General features: G+C 38.7%; 1 protein-coding gene across 1 annotated transcript in view; it reads right to left on the bottom strand.

Moving 5' to 3' along the window:
- The window catches only part of rps6ka3b (ribosomal protein S6 kinase, polypeptide 3b), a 42,482-nt gene that overhangs the window by 5,352 nt on the left and 19,485 nt on the right, over positions 1 to 17,645 (bottom strand). The window contains 15 exon segments of the mRNA XM_083935906.1: positions 1,344 to 1,433; positions 1,519 to 1,644; positions 2,641 to 2,750; positions 2,850 to 2,952; positions 3,036 to 3,100; positions 3,191 to 3,279; positions 3,679 to 3,749; positions 4,630 to 4,772; positions 6,535 to 6,572; positions 6,709 to 6,815; positions 8,226 to 8,305; positions 8,466 to 8,486; positions 8,489 to 8,545; positions 10,627 to 10,708; positions 11,082 to 11,198. Coding sequence (XP_083792032.1) covers positions 1,344 to 1,433; positions 1,519 to 1,644; positions 2,641 to 2,750; positions 2,850 to 2,952; positions 3,036 to 3,100; positions 3,191 to 3,279; positions 3,679 to 3,749; positions 4,630 to 4,772; positions 6,535 to 6,572; positions 6,709 to 6,815; positions 8,226 to 8,305; positions 8,466 to 8,486; positions 8,489 to 8,545; positions 10,627 to 10,708; positions 11,082 to 11,198 — 1,299 coding nt within the window.

Below are 17,645 nucleotides of genomic sequence, written 5' to 3'. Positions count from 1 at the left end.
GAGGTATATGAAACTTGTAGGTTTACGATAAAACAAACTTAACGCAGAGGAAACAGGGTCAGTGATATTAGGATCCTGGGGCGGCTGGTGGAACAGTGGTTAGAGCACTCGCCCCATGTAAGGATCCTTCAAGTCCTCGAAGGCAGCAGCCGTGGGTTCGACTCCTCTCTTTCACCGCATGTCCTGTCTGTTTTGTATAATGCCAAAACTGCCAAAAAATCTTCTTAAAAAAAAAGATTCAACAACTTTATTGTCATTGCTCAAACATCCTCTTGTTTCTGCTCATGAAATGTGAAGATTTGCTGCTTTCTCTTGTTTTATATGAATGTTTTTTGTTGGTTTTGGATAAAAGAAATATAAATAAAGTCTGGTGAAGGTGTGACAGCAGCAAAGGAAGAATACTATGCACATAATAAATATAATCTAACAAGTTCATTTTCCTTATTTATAATCTTTGCGCAAAGAGTTGAATCATCAAGGCAAATGAGGACACAGGTGATATTTTTAACTCAAATAATTAAGAGTGAGTCATAAGTGTTTGACCTTGACTGAGTCACTTTGGAGGAACGAAGCAGATTCAATGAAATGAACAGTAAAATTGATTTTCAGAATAAAACAGCTGCTGTGAGAGTAGATCATTAAAAACCTTTCCCAAAAGTCAAATTCAAGCACTTGTCAAGCCTTTCCAGCACCTCACAGCTGAGGTGAATAATAGTAATATAATAATATTGATTATTACTCTTCTTCATCACATGAAATCAGATGTTATTGTGCTTTAAATGACTGAAATTATTTGTTTTGTGACAGCTTTGTAACAGATTAAAGGTTAATGTTTCAAACACTTAATTTCTTGCATTCAGGTGGATTTTATTCACCATTTTGAGGTGCAAATGTCTTTATTTATGTAAAGGAATCTCTACGCGCGCGCGCGCACGCACGCACGCACGCACGCACGCACGCACGCACGCACGCACGCACGCACGCACGCACGCACGCACGCACGCACGCACGCACGCACACACACACACACACACACACACACACACACACACACACACACACACACACACACACACACACACACACACACACACACACACACACACACACACACACACACACACACACACACACACACACACACACACACACACACACACAAATAATTGCAAAACACCTCAAAAAGATGCAAAAACTATTAAAAACAAATGCAAAACTGCACAAACTGTGTTTACCAGAAGACACAGAGTCACAGTATTATTAACCAAACTGTTGCATGCATTTTACTCAGTACTTCCTTAGATCCAAATTTCTGTGAACAACATCAGTTAATCGTGACTCACGTCCTTGAGGGTGATGATGTTGGGATGCTGTCCGTATCTCAGCAGGATCTCCACCTCCTCAGTCGGGTCTCTCTTGGCCTTGGTGATGATCTGAAAGTGCGCACAAACATGGTGAAGGAAAAAGCCCAGCAAGCGTAGGCGTCGTGACTAGTCGTGTGATGCTGTCGTGCGTTACCTTGACTGCGTACTCCATTCCCGTTCCTTTGTGCACGCAGCGCTTGCAGATGGAGTATGACCCGACGCCGATGTCCTCTTTGATCTCGTAGGCTTCTGAGAAGTGGGACGTGCTTCTGTGCAGCTGCTGCAAGCAAAAGACACAAACGTCCACGCAAAGATCAAAGCTCAACACAAACTCTGAAGCCGCTTTTAAAAACAATCAATCGATAAATCAATCAATATCCTGTATTCAACCAGGTAAATAACTCATTGAGATTAAAATCTCTTTTCCAAGAGTGACCTGGCCAAGGCAACAGCACAAAAGAGGTCAAAAGGACAGGTTCTCATCAATTACAATGTTTAAGTCTTTGTAAGATGTGACCATTTCAATTTCAACCCCAGGAACAGTTGATAGCGGAGGAAGGCAGGATGGTCTTTGATTTATCAGCGTTCATTAATAACTTGAGCTGAGTCAAACGGAACTGAACGGTGTCAAAGGCTGACTGCAACAACTCATGTGATTTTAAAGCTGAAGAAGATAAACAATAAAGAACTGTATCATCAGCATAAAGACGAACACAGCATCAGACAAATTATCACAAAGATTATTCACCTAAATTGTGAACTGCGTTCTATCTGATAAATAGTTAGAAAACCAGTTTACAGCCTGATTAGATGAGTCAATCCTGTGGAGTCTATCTGCCAGGATGACATGGTGTCAAAACAGATGAAAACACCACAAAAAGATGATAAAACAACTGAAAACAGATGAAAACACCACAAAAAGATGATAAAACAACTAAAACAGAAGAAAACACCATAAAAAGATAAAGATAAAATGACTCACGTCCACGTCGTCCATTAATACCTGATTATTGGAAACCTCGTCGGGCATTAACTCATATATGGATATATATATATTCTAGTTTGAATTAAATTAAAGCAAGTAATTTACGAGAAAACTTGAATAATCTCTGAGATTCAAGTCAAAATTTTTCATTTGGTGCTCCAGATTTTTCTGCAGCTCTGGAAACTATAAATCAGATTATTTTATGCCTCTGAGATCCTTGACATCACAGCGTTCAGGTAGTGTATGTGTGTGGGTGTGTGTGTGCGCACGCGTGTGTATGCGTGTGTGTACCTGCACAATGGTACTGGGGAGCGGCTGTGTGTCCTCCTCTGTTATGGCCACAAAACTGAAGCCCCTGAACAGCTGATGGGCGTTGGCACTGGGAGGAACCCCCGGGGAGTCTGACACACAAACACAGAAGCATTTCATCCAGGATGTCGTTCAGCTCAGTGGTGGGTAAATAAAGAGAGAGAGGAGTGAATGTGTGTGTGTGTGTGTACCTCTGGGTGTTTTAGCTGTGAACTCTGGATCAAAATAGAAAGTGTCGTCAGGTCGTCCGGCAGCCGGTTTGAAGGGAGGTGGGAGCTCTCTGCGGAAGAGTTTCTGCAGGGAGCAAAGACAAAACAATAAACTTTTAAATGCTTCAATGCAACACTGAGCACAAGTTCATTAAAGAAGACACCTACGTTCCAGTCGATAGTGCTGAAAAACTGATGCCTCTTGATTTCCTCCACACCGTCAGGTCCAGCTCCTGAGTTTTATCAAACAACAACAATATAGTTTCATCTCTAGTTTGTGCATGCTTTTGTTTTGAAAGTGCAGTGAAATCTTAAGTTGGTACCTAATCTGTTGCCAGGGTTGCGTTTGAAAAGGTTCCTGAGGAGACTCTGAGCTTCGGAACTCAAAAACTGTGGCATTCCCAGCTTGGCCCTGTGAATACAGACGCACAAAGATATAAGAGTTAAAAACAAACACAAGAATAACTGCAGAGAACGTCCATATTGTATATCCAAAATGAAAAGAATCTGAAAAACTAGACGGCCCCACAGGAAACACAGTCAGCGTTCTGCAGAAAGTCTGCTCAGCGTTTTTCCACAGACAGAAACAGAGAGTGAAAGAGAGACGATACAGGAAGCACCACAGCTTCATTGCTCTCTCATCCCTCCTCTTCTTCAGCTTCCTCTTCCTCCTGAATGCAGCATTTTCTCCCCTCTAATAGAAAGCCCCTTGTGGAGGGAGGAGGGGGGGCTCTTCTCGGATGTACAGTGAGCTGTAAGGAAAGCTGTCAGGCGGAGACTGGATACGGGCATTCAGACCAAAGTGTCTTACTTGAGGATCATGGTCATCGTCTCTTTCCGGTCTTTGCCTTGAAACGGCAGCGTTCCCGTCAGCATCTCGAACTGAGAGGAAGAACAAACAAACATGTCCACGCTTAAAGATTTGTACGCGTGAAAGACTAGAGAATAAAGTGTTTAATTTATCTGAAACAACTTGAATATTCTCTGAGATTTAAGTGTTAAATTCATATGAAACAACTTGAATATTCTCAGAGATTAAAGTGGTAAATTTATGAGAAACAACTTGAATAATCTCAGAGATTAAAGTGGTAAATTTATATGAAATAAATTGAATATTCTCTGAGATTAAAGTGGTACATTTATATGAAATAATTTAAATTTTCTCTGAGATTAAAGTGGTAAATTTATATGAAATAACTTAAATATTCTCAAAGATCAAAGTGGTAAATTTATATGAAATAACCTGGTGGTAAATATATGAGAAAGAACTTGAATATTCTCTGAGATTAAAGTGGTAAATATATGAGAAAAAACTTGAATATTCTCTGAGATTAAAGTGGTAAATATATGAGAAAAAACTTGAATATTCTCTGAGATTAAAGTGGTAAATATATGAGAAAAAACTTGAATATTCTCTGAGATTAAAGTGGTAAATTTATATGAAATAACTTAAATATTCTCTGAGAATAAAGTGGTAATTGTGAAATAAATAACCTGAATATTCCCTGAGATTAAAGTGGTAAATATATGAGAAAAAACTTGAATATTCTCTGAGATTAAAGTTGTAAATTTATATGAAATAACTTGAATATTCTCTGAGATTAAAGTGGTTAATGTATAAAAAATAATTTAAATAATCTCTGAGATTAAAGTCGTACGTTTATATTTATTTTACAGGCCAAACAACAAATCCATTCATCAGTCAGGGGACAATTCAGCAGCTCTCCCTCCCTCCCGTTAATAACCAGTAGTGTCCTCTCACCATGAGCACGCCGTACGACCACCAGTCGGCGCTGTGCGTGTGTCCTCGCCGGTTCACCACCTCGGGCGCCATGTACTCCACCGTCCCACAGAAGGAGTAGGCCTTGTTCTCGTGGTCTATGGACTCCTTACTGAGGCCAAAGTCTGAACACACACACAGAAACCAGGAGGCGATAAAAGACTCATCACAGTTTACACCAGTGGAGAGAAGATTTATGCCTCTGTGCCCCGACATTTAAGGCTTTTCACTGCATATCCTGGCAATGGTAGCTACAAAAGATTATATTATATTATAATATTCACAGAATATTCTTTTTTTTTAACTGATATGAAAGTAATACATTTCCGGGGAAAAAAACTCAAAAATTGACAAGAAAAAAAACTGAATATTTCCTGCTATTAAATTGGTAAATTGACAAAAAAAACAAAAAAAAAACGTGACTATTATCTGAGATTAAGGTGCTAAATTCATGAGAGAAACAAACTAATTGACAAGGAAAAAAATGGAATAGTCTCTGAGAATAAAGCTGTAAATTTACAAGAAAAAAATATTATTATCTGGTATAAAAGTGTTGAATTTATGAGAAAATACTCAGATATTCACTGAGATGAAGTGGTTTATTTGCAAGAAAAAAATGTAAAATTTAGGAGAAGAAAAAAATCACAAATTTACAAGGAAGAAGCTTAAATATTTCCGGATATGAAATTGGTAAATTTAGAAGAAAAAAAGTGAACACTATTTCAGATTAAGGGGCTAAATTTATGAGTAAACATTATAAACTTTTATAAACACGAATTTATAAAGAAAACACACAAATATTCTCTGATATTTAAGTATTAAATGTACTAGAAATAACTTTAATATTATCTGATATTAAAGTCAGAAATTTACAAGAAAAAATTTAAGAGGAAAAAACACAAATTTACAAGAAAAAAACTTGAATATTCCCGATATTCAATTAGTATATTTACAAGAAAAAACTTGAATATTTTATGGTATTGAGGTGTTGAATTTTTTATTTTTGTTTATTTTTGGGAACGTCATCGCTTCACTTTGTAAGAAAGAAAGTTTGCTAATTTATGATTTTCTAATCTCAAAAATGTTTTTTCCTCAGAATATTACCTCTCCCCCTATCTCCATACATAGACGTATATTTAACCTACAGTACCATGGTCCTACGCCTTTCTGTAATCTGACAGCTTTACTTATTCTAAAAATTCTACACACAAAACATATGAAAAGCTTCAGAAATATGTTTTGTTTGTACAACTGAGGAAAGGAAAAAACCTTTCTATTCTATTCTATCAGCCCAGAAAATGAATATGTTCGTCTTTTTCTTTTATGTCTTGGTTCCAGATTTGCTGCTTTGCCTTTTAATAATGTTAATACTATTAATGTATTATTAATAATGATGAGGTTTGGACAAACAATAAGTTTTTTCTTAGAAATCAAACAATCAATCAATTAATAGAGAAAATAATCAGCAGAAGGATGTCTTTAGTTAAGAATTCAAATGCAGGAATAATAATTATCTAGCTTCCAAATACATAAAGAACAGTTTTCTGACGATTCTTTTGTACTTTTACATAAATAACGAGTTGTTTACTTGTAATTAAGTATATTTACAGTGTGGTATTCGTACTTTTACTAGTTTCAGTGTCAGCAGCAGCTGAAATGAGCAGCTGCAGTACAAGCAAGCAGTGCAAACACACACACACACACACACACACACACACACACACACACACACACACACACACACACACACACACACACACACACACACACACACACACACACACACACACACACACACACACACACACACACACACACACACACACACACACACACACACACACACACACACACACACACACACACACTAGGTGTAATATTACACACCAGTCAGCTTGATGTGGCCCTCCTCATCGAGCAGGATGCTGAAATAACAGATTCAATAGCAGATCATTTTTAAGGTATTTTAAGGGAAATGTCTGCAGGCAAACATTTATAATCCATCACGGCTGTGTGTGTGTGTGTGTGTGTGTGTGTGTGTGTGTGTGTGTGTGTGCCTACTTCTCTGGCTTCAGGTCTCTGTAGATGATGCCCAGGCTGTGGAGGTGATCGAGGGCGAGGGCGAGCTCTGCCAGGTAAAACTTGACGTCCTCCTCTGTGAACATCACCTACAACACAAACATCCGTGTTTACAGTCGGGCTGCAGCTGTCAAATCTTTTTGTAATCCACTATTCTACCGATCATTGCATCCATTACTCAGATTAAAAAAATAAAAATATATAATTTTGCGTTAAAGTGTATAATAATCTGCGTTAATAAAATGGCACTTTTCTCTGTTTGAACGTAAAGTCAGAAGGTACAAGGATGAAAGGGTTTAATTATCATTGTTTGTTTGTTTGTTTTGATTGTTATTATTTTTTTTACATTCCTGTTGGTTTGTTTTTCACTCTGAAATTCTGAATGAATTTATATTTTGGTTACTTAAATACCACAATACGATTATATATATATATATATATATATATATATATATATATATATATATATATTATTGAATTAAATAAATATGCAATAAATTATTTAAGAAAATACATACATTAAATAAACTTGTGCGAATGTTCTCATTTGTCCAGGTCATTGTTATCCGCAAAGCAATTTCAGTCAAAAGCAACTGGACTTGGTTATTTGTCTAGGAAGACATTTCACCTCTCATCCATGAGGCTTCATCAGTTCATGTACGCATCTGACCAGGCTGGGACTGGTCCAGGACCAGGACCAGGCTTGGACTGGACCGAGACCAGGACAGCCTGGGACTGGTCAGCTGCGTCCATGAACTGATGAAGCTTATGATGAAGTTTATGAGAAAGAACTTGAATATTCTCAGAGATTAAAGTGGTAAATATATGAGAAATAACTTGAATATTCTCTGAGATTAAAGTGGTAAATATATGAGAAATAACTTGAATATTCTCAGAGATTAAAGTGGTTAAATATATGAAAAGAACTTGAATATTCTCAGAGATTAAAGTGGTAAATATATGAGAAATAACTTGAATATTCTCAAAGATTAAAGTGGTAAATCTTTGATGGTGGTAATGAATTCAAATCCAGTGGGATCTTCAGTGCACCGTGCTTTCTTTATTCCTTTCTTCAGAAAGCAAAGATAAAGAGCTGAGACTCATGATTTAAAGCCCCTGAACACCCACACAGGTGTTTTCCCTTCTTCTGGTTGATCAGACCTCTGCTTGGGCTGAAGGTGGGCGGGGCTTTGATGAGAATTTGATGGAAATTTATCAGGTCATACATGTCTACCAATAAGAATGATACAGGTGTACTTTGTCCCGCCTTAACAGATGAAACAAAGCTAACAGGAGACCCAGGAAGATGTCAATCATTCCCAGTAGACACGCCCACACAGTCCTGGGAGGAGGTCTAATCAACCAGTTAACTGGAAACACCTGAGTGGGTGTTGAGGGGCTTTAAAGGAGAAAATCTAATTTCCCTGAGAGATAAAATGCTCCTGATTATGTTGTTATATATTCTCACACATTGACTGTTTAAAACACAGAGGAGTTACCTCTTTAGAGAGACGAGTGAAGAGATCTCCCCCTCTGAGGAAGTCCAGGATCAGGTAGAGCTTCCCCTCCGTCTGAAACGCTGAGGGAGGAAAGAACAAGAGTGAAGATAAGATCGCACCCGTTTCCTGGTCTGCTGCGAGCACTGTTGCTTTGCTGAAATAGCAGCAGAGGAGCTGCGAGTGGCGCTGGTGCCGCGTGACTCATCGGCGTGGATCTTGGTTTGTTATTGGCCGACTCACCGTAGTGCAGTTTGACGATGAAGGATGGTTGACCTCCACCAGGATGTCTCTCTCCATCTTTGTCCTGACCCGGTCACGCACTGGAAACCACAGAGAGAGAGAGAGAGAGAGGGAGAGAGAGAGAGAGAGAGAGAGAGAGAGAGAGAGAGGAGAGAGAGAGAGAGAGAGAGAGAGAGAGAGAGAGAGAGAGAGAGGGAGAGAGAGAGAGAGAGAGAGAGAGAGAGAGAGAGAGAGAGAGAGAGAGAGAGAGAGAGAGAGAGGAGAGAGAGAGAGAGAGAGAGAGAGAGAGGAGAGAGAGAGAGAGAAGAGAGAGAGAGAGAGAGAGAGAGAGAGAGAGAGAGGAGAGAGAGAGAGGAGAGAGAGAGAGAGAGAGAGAGAGGAGAGAGGAAAAAAACATAAATCACCTGATTCAGCACTTCAGTGGAAAGCCTAAATAAACAGCCTCCCTTATTTGGGTTTCTCTTTTAGCCTGGAGAGACTCCGAGACGTCAGCAGAGGAGCATCAGCAGGAGAGAGAGAGAGAGAGAGGAAGAAAGTGTGAGTTTAAAAAGAAAAAGAAAGAAATCTGGAGCCAGAGAGGATAGAAAGCCGGAGCTTGTTGTATTATTTTGCACCACCAGGTGGTGTGTGACTGCAGCTGAACATCACTCTCCTCCTCTTCCGCTCTCTCTTTACACCTCTTCATCTTTGTTTCTCTGTCTGCTCTCATGTTAAAGTGTGAAATTCCATGTCGGGCCATGACGACGGAGTAAACAACAAAAAAAGACAAAACACACACACTAAAAACTCGAGACACGAAAACTAGATATGAGAGGAAAAGACCCTCAGGTGCTGCAAGGAGAATTGATCAGTCTGATCAACTTAATTAATCTGCAAAGAAGTAAAAATCCCAGACTTGTATCTAAATGATGCTTAGAATTGATTTCTCTATGAATTTCAGCTCTAAATAGTTAATTTTTACCTCTCATAACAATCTCGACTTTCGTGATTAAGAGGACATGAAGGTTGTCAAAAGTATGCATGAAAGTATGTTTTATTTGCTACTTTTATACAGACGTTTAAAATTCTGGTATTATGACAACTTTATAATTTAATTATAACAAAACCAACAGTCTGATAGACTTAATCTGCAAAGAAGTCAAGTAAAATTCTAAACTAAAAGTGTATTTCTGCATAATTTCAGCTCCAAATAGTTAATTTTCACCTCTAATAACGATCTTAAAAATGTCTTTTTTTAAATTATGGTTTGATTAAAAGAACATCAAGGTTGTCAGAAGTATTGATACTTCAATACTATTCAACACCTCGTGCTTCTAAACGATACATATCCACATTCGGTCGTATACAAAGTATCAAAGTTATTAAACAAATCTGATCTAAGCAGCACAGATGAAACAACAGGGAAGAAAATGAACCGTGTGTAGGTTGTTAATTAATGTTAATTTAAAAAGGAAATTATTCTATATTACGTGAAACTGGACTTTGGTTATTTGGTATTGTATTGTACCAAATAATATAATTCTGACAATTTAACAAACAAAAGCAACAGTCTGATAAACCTCATCTGCAAAGAACTCAAATAAAAGTCCCAAACGTTGTCTCTGAATAGTGTCTAAACTAAAAGTGTATTCCCGCATGAATTTCAGCTCTAAAATACAGATCTTGATGTGACTTTTTGTAAAATTAAAGTTTGATTAAGAGGACACTACTGAAGTATCATTACATCTGTCTGATAAACTCAATCTGCAAAGAACTCATGCATGAATTTAAGCTCTCAATATTATACGTTTTCTTCTAATACAGGTATTGATGTTGCTTTTTTAAATTTAGGGTTTGACACTTTGAAAACCTCTTTCAGAAGGAAACAATATCCACATGTGATTGCATCTCACGTATCAAAGCAGAGTTTGAACCTGAGGCTGCAGGAAGGAGGAGGAGTCGGTTCGTGTTCAGAGAACTTTTCTGCACCAGTGCTGTGTGCAGGCTGTTAATTAATGTTAGTTTCAAAAAGGAATTTTTCTATATTGCGTGCAAACTGGACTTTTTTTCTTTTTTCTGCATTATTGTAAGCAATATCTTGCAAACTCTCTGTTAAACTACATCTGCAAAGAACTCATGTAGAAGTGACAAGAAGAAAACTCCAGTCAGTCTCCTTCTGTACCTTTCAGAGTAGCTTTCTTCAGGACTTTCATGGCGTACAGCTGACCGGCGTCCGGCCCTGTGACCTTCCTCACCAGGAACACCTGAACACAAACACACACGAGTGTTCATTCATAAAGACGATGATACTGAGCGCAGGTGTGAAGAGCCCCCAGCCTGTCGTCTCCATGACAACGGGCTCTCAAAAAACGCTGGCACAAGGAAAACATCACACACACACACACACACACACACACACACACACACACACACACACACACACACACACACACACACACACACACACACACACACACACACACACACACACACACACACACACACACACACACACACACACACACACACACACACACACACACACACACACACACACACACACACACACACACACACACACACACACACACACACACACACACACACACACACACACACACACACACACACACACACCTTGCCGAAGGAGCCTTGTCCCAGAACCTTCCGGAGCTCGAACTGTCGCGGGTCGGCCTTCTCCGATCCCTCCTTCACAAGATGAGTGATGTTGATCTCCTTGATCGGCACGTCATCCTGTAAAACACACACACACACACTGATTTGAATGTCCCAAATAGACTAGTCCACTATTAAAATCATAATTTCTCGCTGAATTTTGCTTTGATTTGTTACAAATGTCAGACATGTGTTGTCTAATGTAAAAATTCAGCCACAGCACAGTTATTGACCCCAATAACTTATTGGCCGTTGGAGGAGAAAAAAAACAAAAAAAAAAACCAACTTCTCATCTGTGAAAGGTTTTTCCATGTTGCTTAGTTAACACTCAGGGGTGTCCACATAATTTTGCTTTATACTTTTCAAAAGTATCATTTGATTGACTCATGAAAGTAAAAAAGAAAAAGAAAAAAAGAAGAAGAAAGACTAATTTTTAGCCTCAATAGACCAGAATGTATCGCAGGCAACGAGCCACAAGTTTCTCCACCAACAGAAGTCTCATGATTTTCCTATCTGTCGCAGTGTTTGTCGCCTACACTCACACATGCAACAACAGTTGAAAAAGAGCGAGTTCAGGCAGGTCTTGTTTATTTCCTTTTATGAAAGGCATTCGGGGAAATGCAGTTTATAAATCAGCAGGTAAAATCCTGAAGAGCAGCAATGTTATCGGTGTGAAAATGTTTTTTTTTTTTTTTCGTTTCGCCCCGTCTTCCTCACATCTCGGTGAACCACACAACAGGTTGAGCAAGTTTTCTGAACGTTCCTCATCTGCTCAGCGGGAAATTACAAAACACACACACACACTGTGTGACTGTTGTCATGGAGCCACCCCCAATACCTGCTTCCCGCTGTAGCTGAGTGACTAATGACTCCATACTGTGCGACAGCATCCCTCCATCAAACTCTTTATAAAGCTGCTTCTTTCTCTGTGCACTCTGGAGGAATAAACCAATACACATCCACACTACATTTCCCATCATCCTCTCTGCTCTGCACACCCATCCTCTCCTCCCTGTCCTCCAGTGCACCTTTTTTTTCCCCCTCTCACGTCCACATCTTCACCCTCTCTTTTTCTCTGTACCTGTAATTCCCAGGTGGGGGACCTGATGGCTGCGGGGTTTCCCGGTGCATTGTGGGTCCTGTAGTCCCGGCGGCGGATGAGGCTCTGCGGCGCTAACATGCTCCTGTGCATCGACTGCGAGGCTACAGGATGGAGCCGGCGCTGGCTGAACACTTCTCCCCTCCCTCTCTCTTTCTCTGCGTCTTCCTCTCTCTCTCCCTCTCTCTCCCTCAGAGACATCTTCCCCTCCCTCTCTCCCACCCACTTTCTCACCATTCTATCTTTATTTGAACCGTTCTCACCTCTCCTCTGTGGTTTGTACCTCTCTCATTCTTAATCTTTTCCTCTCTTCCTCAGGGGAAAATGTCGTAGACTGGAGGAGGGTGCAGATAAATGTGCAAGTATTCCGACACTTTACTGAAGTAGGAGAACCGTCTCCTCACTGTGAAGTACAAAAGTGCTACTGAGTCTTGAAAGCTGGCATAAAATGTCTGGGATGGATTTTGATATTAGTTTTAGATTTAATGATGATGGTTTTGCAGAAAAACATGTCAGTACTTCTCAACCTAAGGTATCAAAAAACAGCCATATTCTCCACCACACAAATACACACACATGCACACACACACACACACGTCATCAGCGGAGTGTATGAAACATCACACCGCCGTACGAAGACGCTCAACGCTGAACAGAGAAGTTAAGATGCTGGTGACCGTCTGAGTAAATAGATTGTGAGATGTTTGGAAAAAATGAGGAGTTTAGGAAAGTTGAATATGTATATGTGTGTGTGTGTGTGTGTGTGTGTGTGTGTGAGTCAGACCACAGATGGAGGATCAGAGCCGAAGCAACAGGAGGCTCATGTAGCACCTCTTAATCACACGGATTAAAAAGGCACCTGTGCTCTGAACGCACGCGCACACGCACACACACACACACACACACACACACATTATTAATACACTCGTGCCAAATATATAATAAGAGAAATGTGTTTTTTTGCATTCATTTAATTTTCTTTAGTAGATCTGTCAGTTTCAAATTCTGTGAAATAATAAATAAAAAAATAAATGGCCAAATAACATCATGTTCACTATCAGTCAATTGTTTACCATTTAAATTAAATAAATATAAATAAAATAAATAGCCAAATAAACATGTTCAGTATCAGTCAGTGCTGACCCTTTAAATAAAATTAAAATAAAATAAATAAGTAGTGATATGCATCGTTTATTGCGTTACATGTTCTTATTTAAACTTATAGGCCGATACGATAGATGCCTTTATGTCTGTGAAAGAACAATATCAGTCCATAATATTAAGTGATAAATACATCAGCGCATCAGGAAAATTAGTTATATTTCACTTTTTCCCCAATATGCTGATATTTTTAAGAGATTTCTAAGCATCTCTACATCATAAAATATGTTACAGCCAAATTCAAATAGCTTTATTGGCGTGACCGTAAATGACATACAGCATGATCCATTGGCTGTGTTCAGCCTGGGATCTTCACTGACAGGCTGAGTTCATGAAACTAACACGAGCAGTCCTAAACAGCCGGAGTTTACAGGTCTCTCCGCTGGGCCCTGGGGTCCACAGCTGGAGAGGACGCAGCAGCATCTGTCCACCATCACATCTGATTAAAAGGCCTCATGAGTGACTGAATTAGCCAGATGCTGTTAGTGTGTTCTGCACACAACAGCAGACCTCCCCGTCTGACACATTACAGCCTTCAGATCCAATTATCGCAAACGCTGCACACGTTTTTAACTGCTGCGAATCAACACGAGGCGGTGCGTGCGTCCTGTTATGAAGTATGTCTAAAGCACATTTTTGAATGATTTTAGTTGTAACTAAGAACTTTTAGACTATGCAGGAGGCAGTGCTAGAACTATAAAACCACTAATAACATGAGTTCTGCACACTTTTGGGCCTTAAACTATAGATTTTAGGATTTATTTGGATACAAATTATACAATGGCAAACCAGTAAACCATAATCTACCTTAAGGTGCCAACTATTCACTTGTTGGGACAGTAAACAAACTTTAAATCTATTTTTTATTGTTGTATTATTTTACTGTACTTTGGCTTTGTAGGGCAGTTTGGCATTTCTACTTTTACTTTCGTAAAAAAAAAGGAAAAAATGTATATTTCACTATGGATTTGACTTTTAAAAAATTTAGATGCAGTCCCCAGATTTTTAAAATGTTTTTCAAAATAAATCTTAAAAAAATAATGGTTTCAGAAGATTTCACAAACAAAAACCTAAAACAGTATTCAAAATAAAATGTAACAAATGAACAAAAGAACCAACCAACTAATGAAACAACCAACCAACCAATGACCAAACACAACATTTGACTAAATACACATTTTCAATGCACTGTAACAGAGCATTTTTTCACAGTGGAGTGGTAGTGTCTTAGTTCAATCCCTAAGCTCAAAAGGTGACAAACAGCTCCAGCAGCAAAATTCGTAAAGATTTGTTAGCGGTCAATAAATGTACCTTCTTAACTCTTAATTATGTTGATATTCTGACTGCCATGAGACCAGTAAAAGTTGACAAAGATATATATATATATATATGTATATATATATACGTGTATATATATATATATATATACATGTATATATGTATATACATGTATATATATACGTTTATATATATATACTGTATATATATACATATATACATATATATGTATATATATACATATATATACACATATGTACGTATATACATATATACATATACTGTATATATACATATATATACATATATATATGTAATATTTAATATATATTTAAAGGGCGGGAATCACCAGAAGCCCAACAATACCATTATTAAGATACTTTGCTCATGATTTTTTACATAAAAATCACATGCTGAATATTACCACCACATTTATTGCGATTTTTAAAACTTTTTTTTAACCTCAACTGACATTTGTTTAATCTGATAGAACAATCTGTTCGTCTCAATTCATTTGTATTGCACCAATGTGATTATCAAGTAGAGACTGAACAACAATCCCATCATAAATGTTACCTGAAAAACTGAACCATTTGTATTTCAGTGTGTCGGCTACTGTACTGTTACAAGGATTTCCAGCTATTCATCTTCACCAGAAAAAAACCCTTAGTGGAATGAAAAAGCAATCATTTTTATTATTCTAGTACCAAAACGTTTCATTTGTATTCGTATGGAGGTAGATCTGTGTCATCAGATTTTGAAATTAAAAAGCCATTGAATTTCTAGCACTGAAAAAGAAAATAATTCAATATACCAAATTCAGGAGCAAAATACAATGTATAAAATTCAATGTTAGAAATTCAAAGTTAAAAAAAATCTATATTAAAAAAATATAAAACAGCACAAATTCAGCTGCAAAATTCAGTGTATAAAACTGAGTGTCGACATCCGGGAACCAAGGCAGAGCGATCGATTCCAGATACTACTCACAGAGAGCTGTGACGAGAGTGGCTGCTAGTTTTCTCATTCCACCACAAACTATGGATACATAAACATATATATCTATGACACAGATTTACTCCCATACTTGGGTATCGATACTCCTGTATCGATTTTTTTCTTTTTATGAGTGTTAGTCTGTCTTTTTCTGACTGATAAGATGCACACGGATGGAGAAACTACCCTCACACTAGACTACTCACAGCCGTACTGGGGTGTGCTGGTCCACGACACCCAAAAACTGTCCCCCCATTTTTCCCGGTTTGCTCCAGGTGGCTGCCATTCGTCCCAGCGAGCAGCAGAAGGCGTCGAAGCGCCTTCAACCGGCTCCTCAGCGCCCTGACGAGGCCGGCGGTGCCACACAAACACTTGGCCGGCGTCATCGCCCAGTGAACTTGGAGGAGCTGGTTGTCTGGAGCGACGCCGTGGCAGTAAATGACTTGGATGGGGACAGGCAAACAAGAGTGAGTCAGTGTGAGGGGGGATACCCAGAGGAAGGGGAGGGGAGGACAGATCCAAATCGGGATGGGGGAGCGGGATCCCCCCCTCGGCCCTCCCCGTCTCCACTGACATGCAGCTGTAACCTTCCACCCAGTGTTTCCATCAGGTGTCCTGGAGATCCCCGCTAGCTCCGCACACTCACATAACTCGCCGACCAATGAGTAAATACCACGAGGACAAGGACTCCCACTTCTATTTTCACACCTTCACACTCATTCACACAACTTTTCAGCATTCAACATGGAAATTTCAGTCAACAACATGAAGGAATGTGAGAATGTGTGTAAGAGGACTGTGTGAAAGTGTATTCGATGCGTTTTTATAATTATTTAAATTTTCTATTAATCAGTTTAATGTTGTCCCACTTAGTCAATAAATTATTCAGTTTAAAAAATTCCCAGAAATAGTGGAAAATAGAGTGAAAAGCCCACAGATATTGAATTATGGAGGAGCATGTCTCTGTAGTGACAACTAGTGTTTGTGTAGGTGTGAGTGTGTGTGTCTGTGTGTCAGCGTGGCTGTGTGTGTATGTGTGAATGTGTGTATGAACGTATATATATTTGTGTATGTCTACGTGCATGACTTTGGGAGGGTTGGGTTCTTTTAACTTTCTTCTCCTGATTTTATTTGATGTTTCTCTTTTTCTCTACATCTCTGTAAGGCACTTTGCGATACTTTCTGTATGAAAAGCGCCATATAAATAAAGGTGGATTTGATTTAATAAAATAATAGAATAATAAAATATATAAAAAAGAAGGGTAGGTGACAGGACTAAAAAACTTCCACCTACACCAGGTTTAAACCATGGTTTAATTTGCGGTTTATGAGAAATTTGTTTATTGAGTTAGTGTAAAGGTTGATCGTTCATTTAATGTTTTTGTTATTTTGTTTGTTTTTTTGTTCAACCAACCAATGAAACAACCGATCAACCAACAGATGAACAATCGAACGAGAGTACAAACTAACCAACTAACGAAGAAAACCCACAAACCAACCAACCACTGAAACAACAGACTGACCGACCAACCAACCAACCAACCAACCAACAAACGAAACAACCGACCAACCAACAAACAAACGAAACAACCGACCGACCTACCAACCAACCAACAAACAAACGAAACAACCAACCGACCAACCAACCAACGAAACAAACGACTGACCAACCAACCAACCGACCAACCCACGAAACAACCGACCAACCAACGAAATAACCAACCAATGACACATCCAATGACATATTTACGTATAAAACAACTTATATATTTCTTACATATTTCTACTTATACATACATATTAATAATTATCATTTCACCAGAAGGATAAGAAATTAAATTTCTGAAGCTATGTGTTGTTAAAGAAATGCGGACACACTTTCAAGCATTTTCAAACACTTTATCTAAAACTCAAGCACTTTTCAAACCTTGAAAACACAACATTAAAATTCAAGCATTTTCAAGGATTTCATGCACCTGTACGAACTCTGA

The sequence above is a fragment of the Echiichthys vipera genome (genome assembly GCF_963691815.1).
Source record: "Echiichthys vipera genome assembly, chromosome: 21".
Classification (NCBI taxonomy): domain Eukaryota; kingdom Metazoa; phylum Chordata; class Actinopteri; order Perciformes; family Trachinidae; genus Echiichthys; species Echiichthys vipera.
The sequence above is the reverse complement of the archived record's forward strand: the minus strand, read 5'-3'. Positions and strand labels throughout refer to the sequence as shown.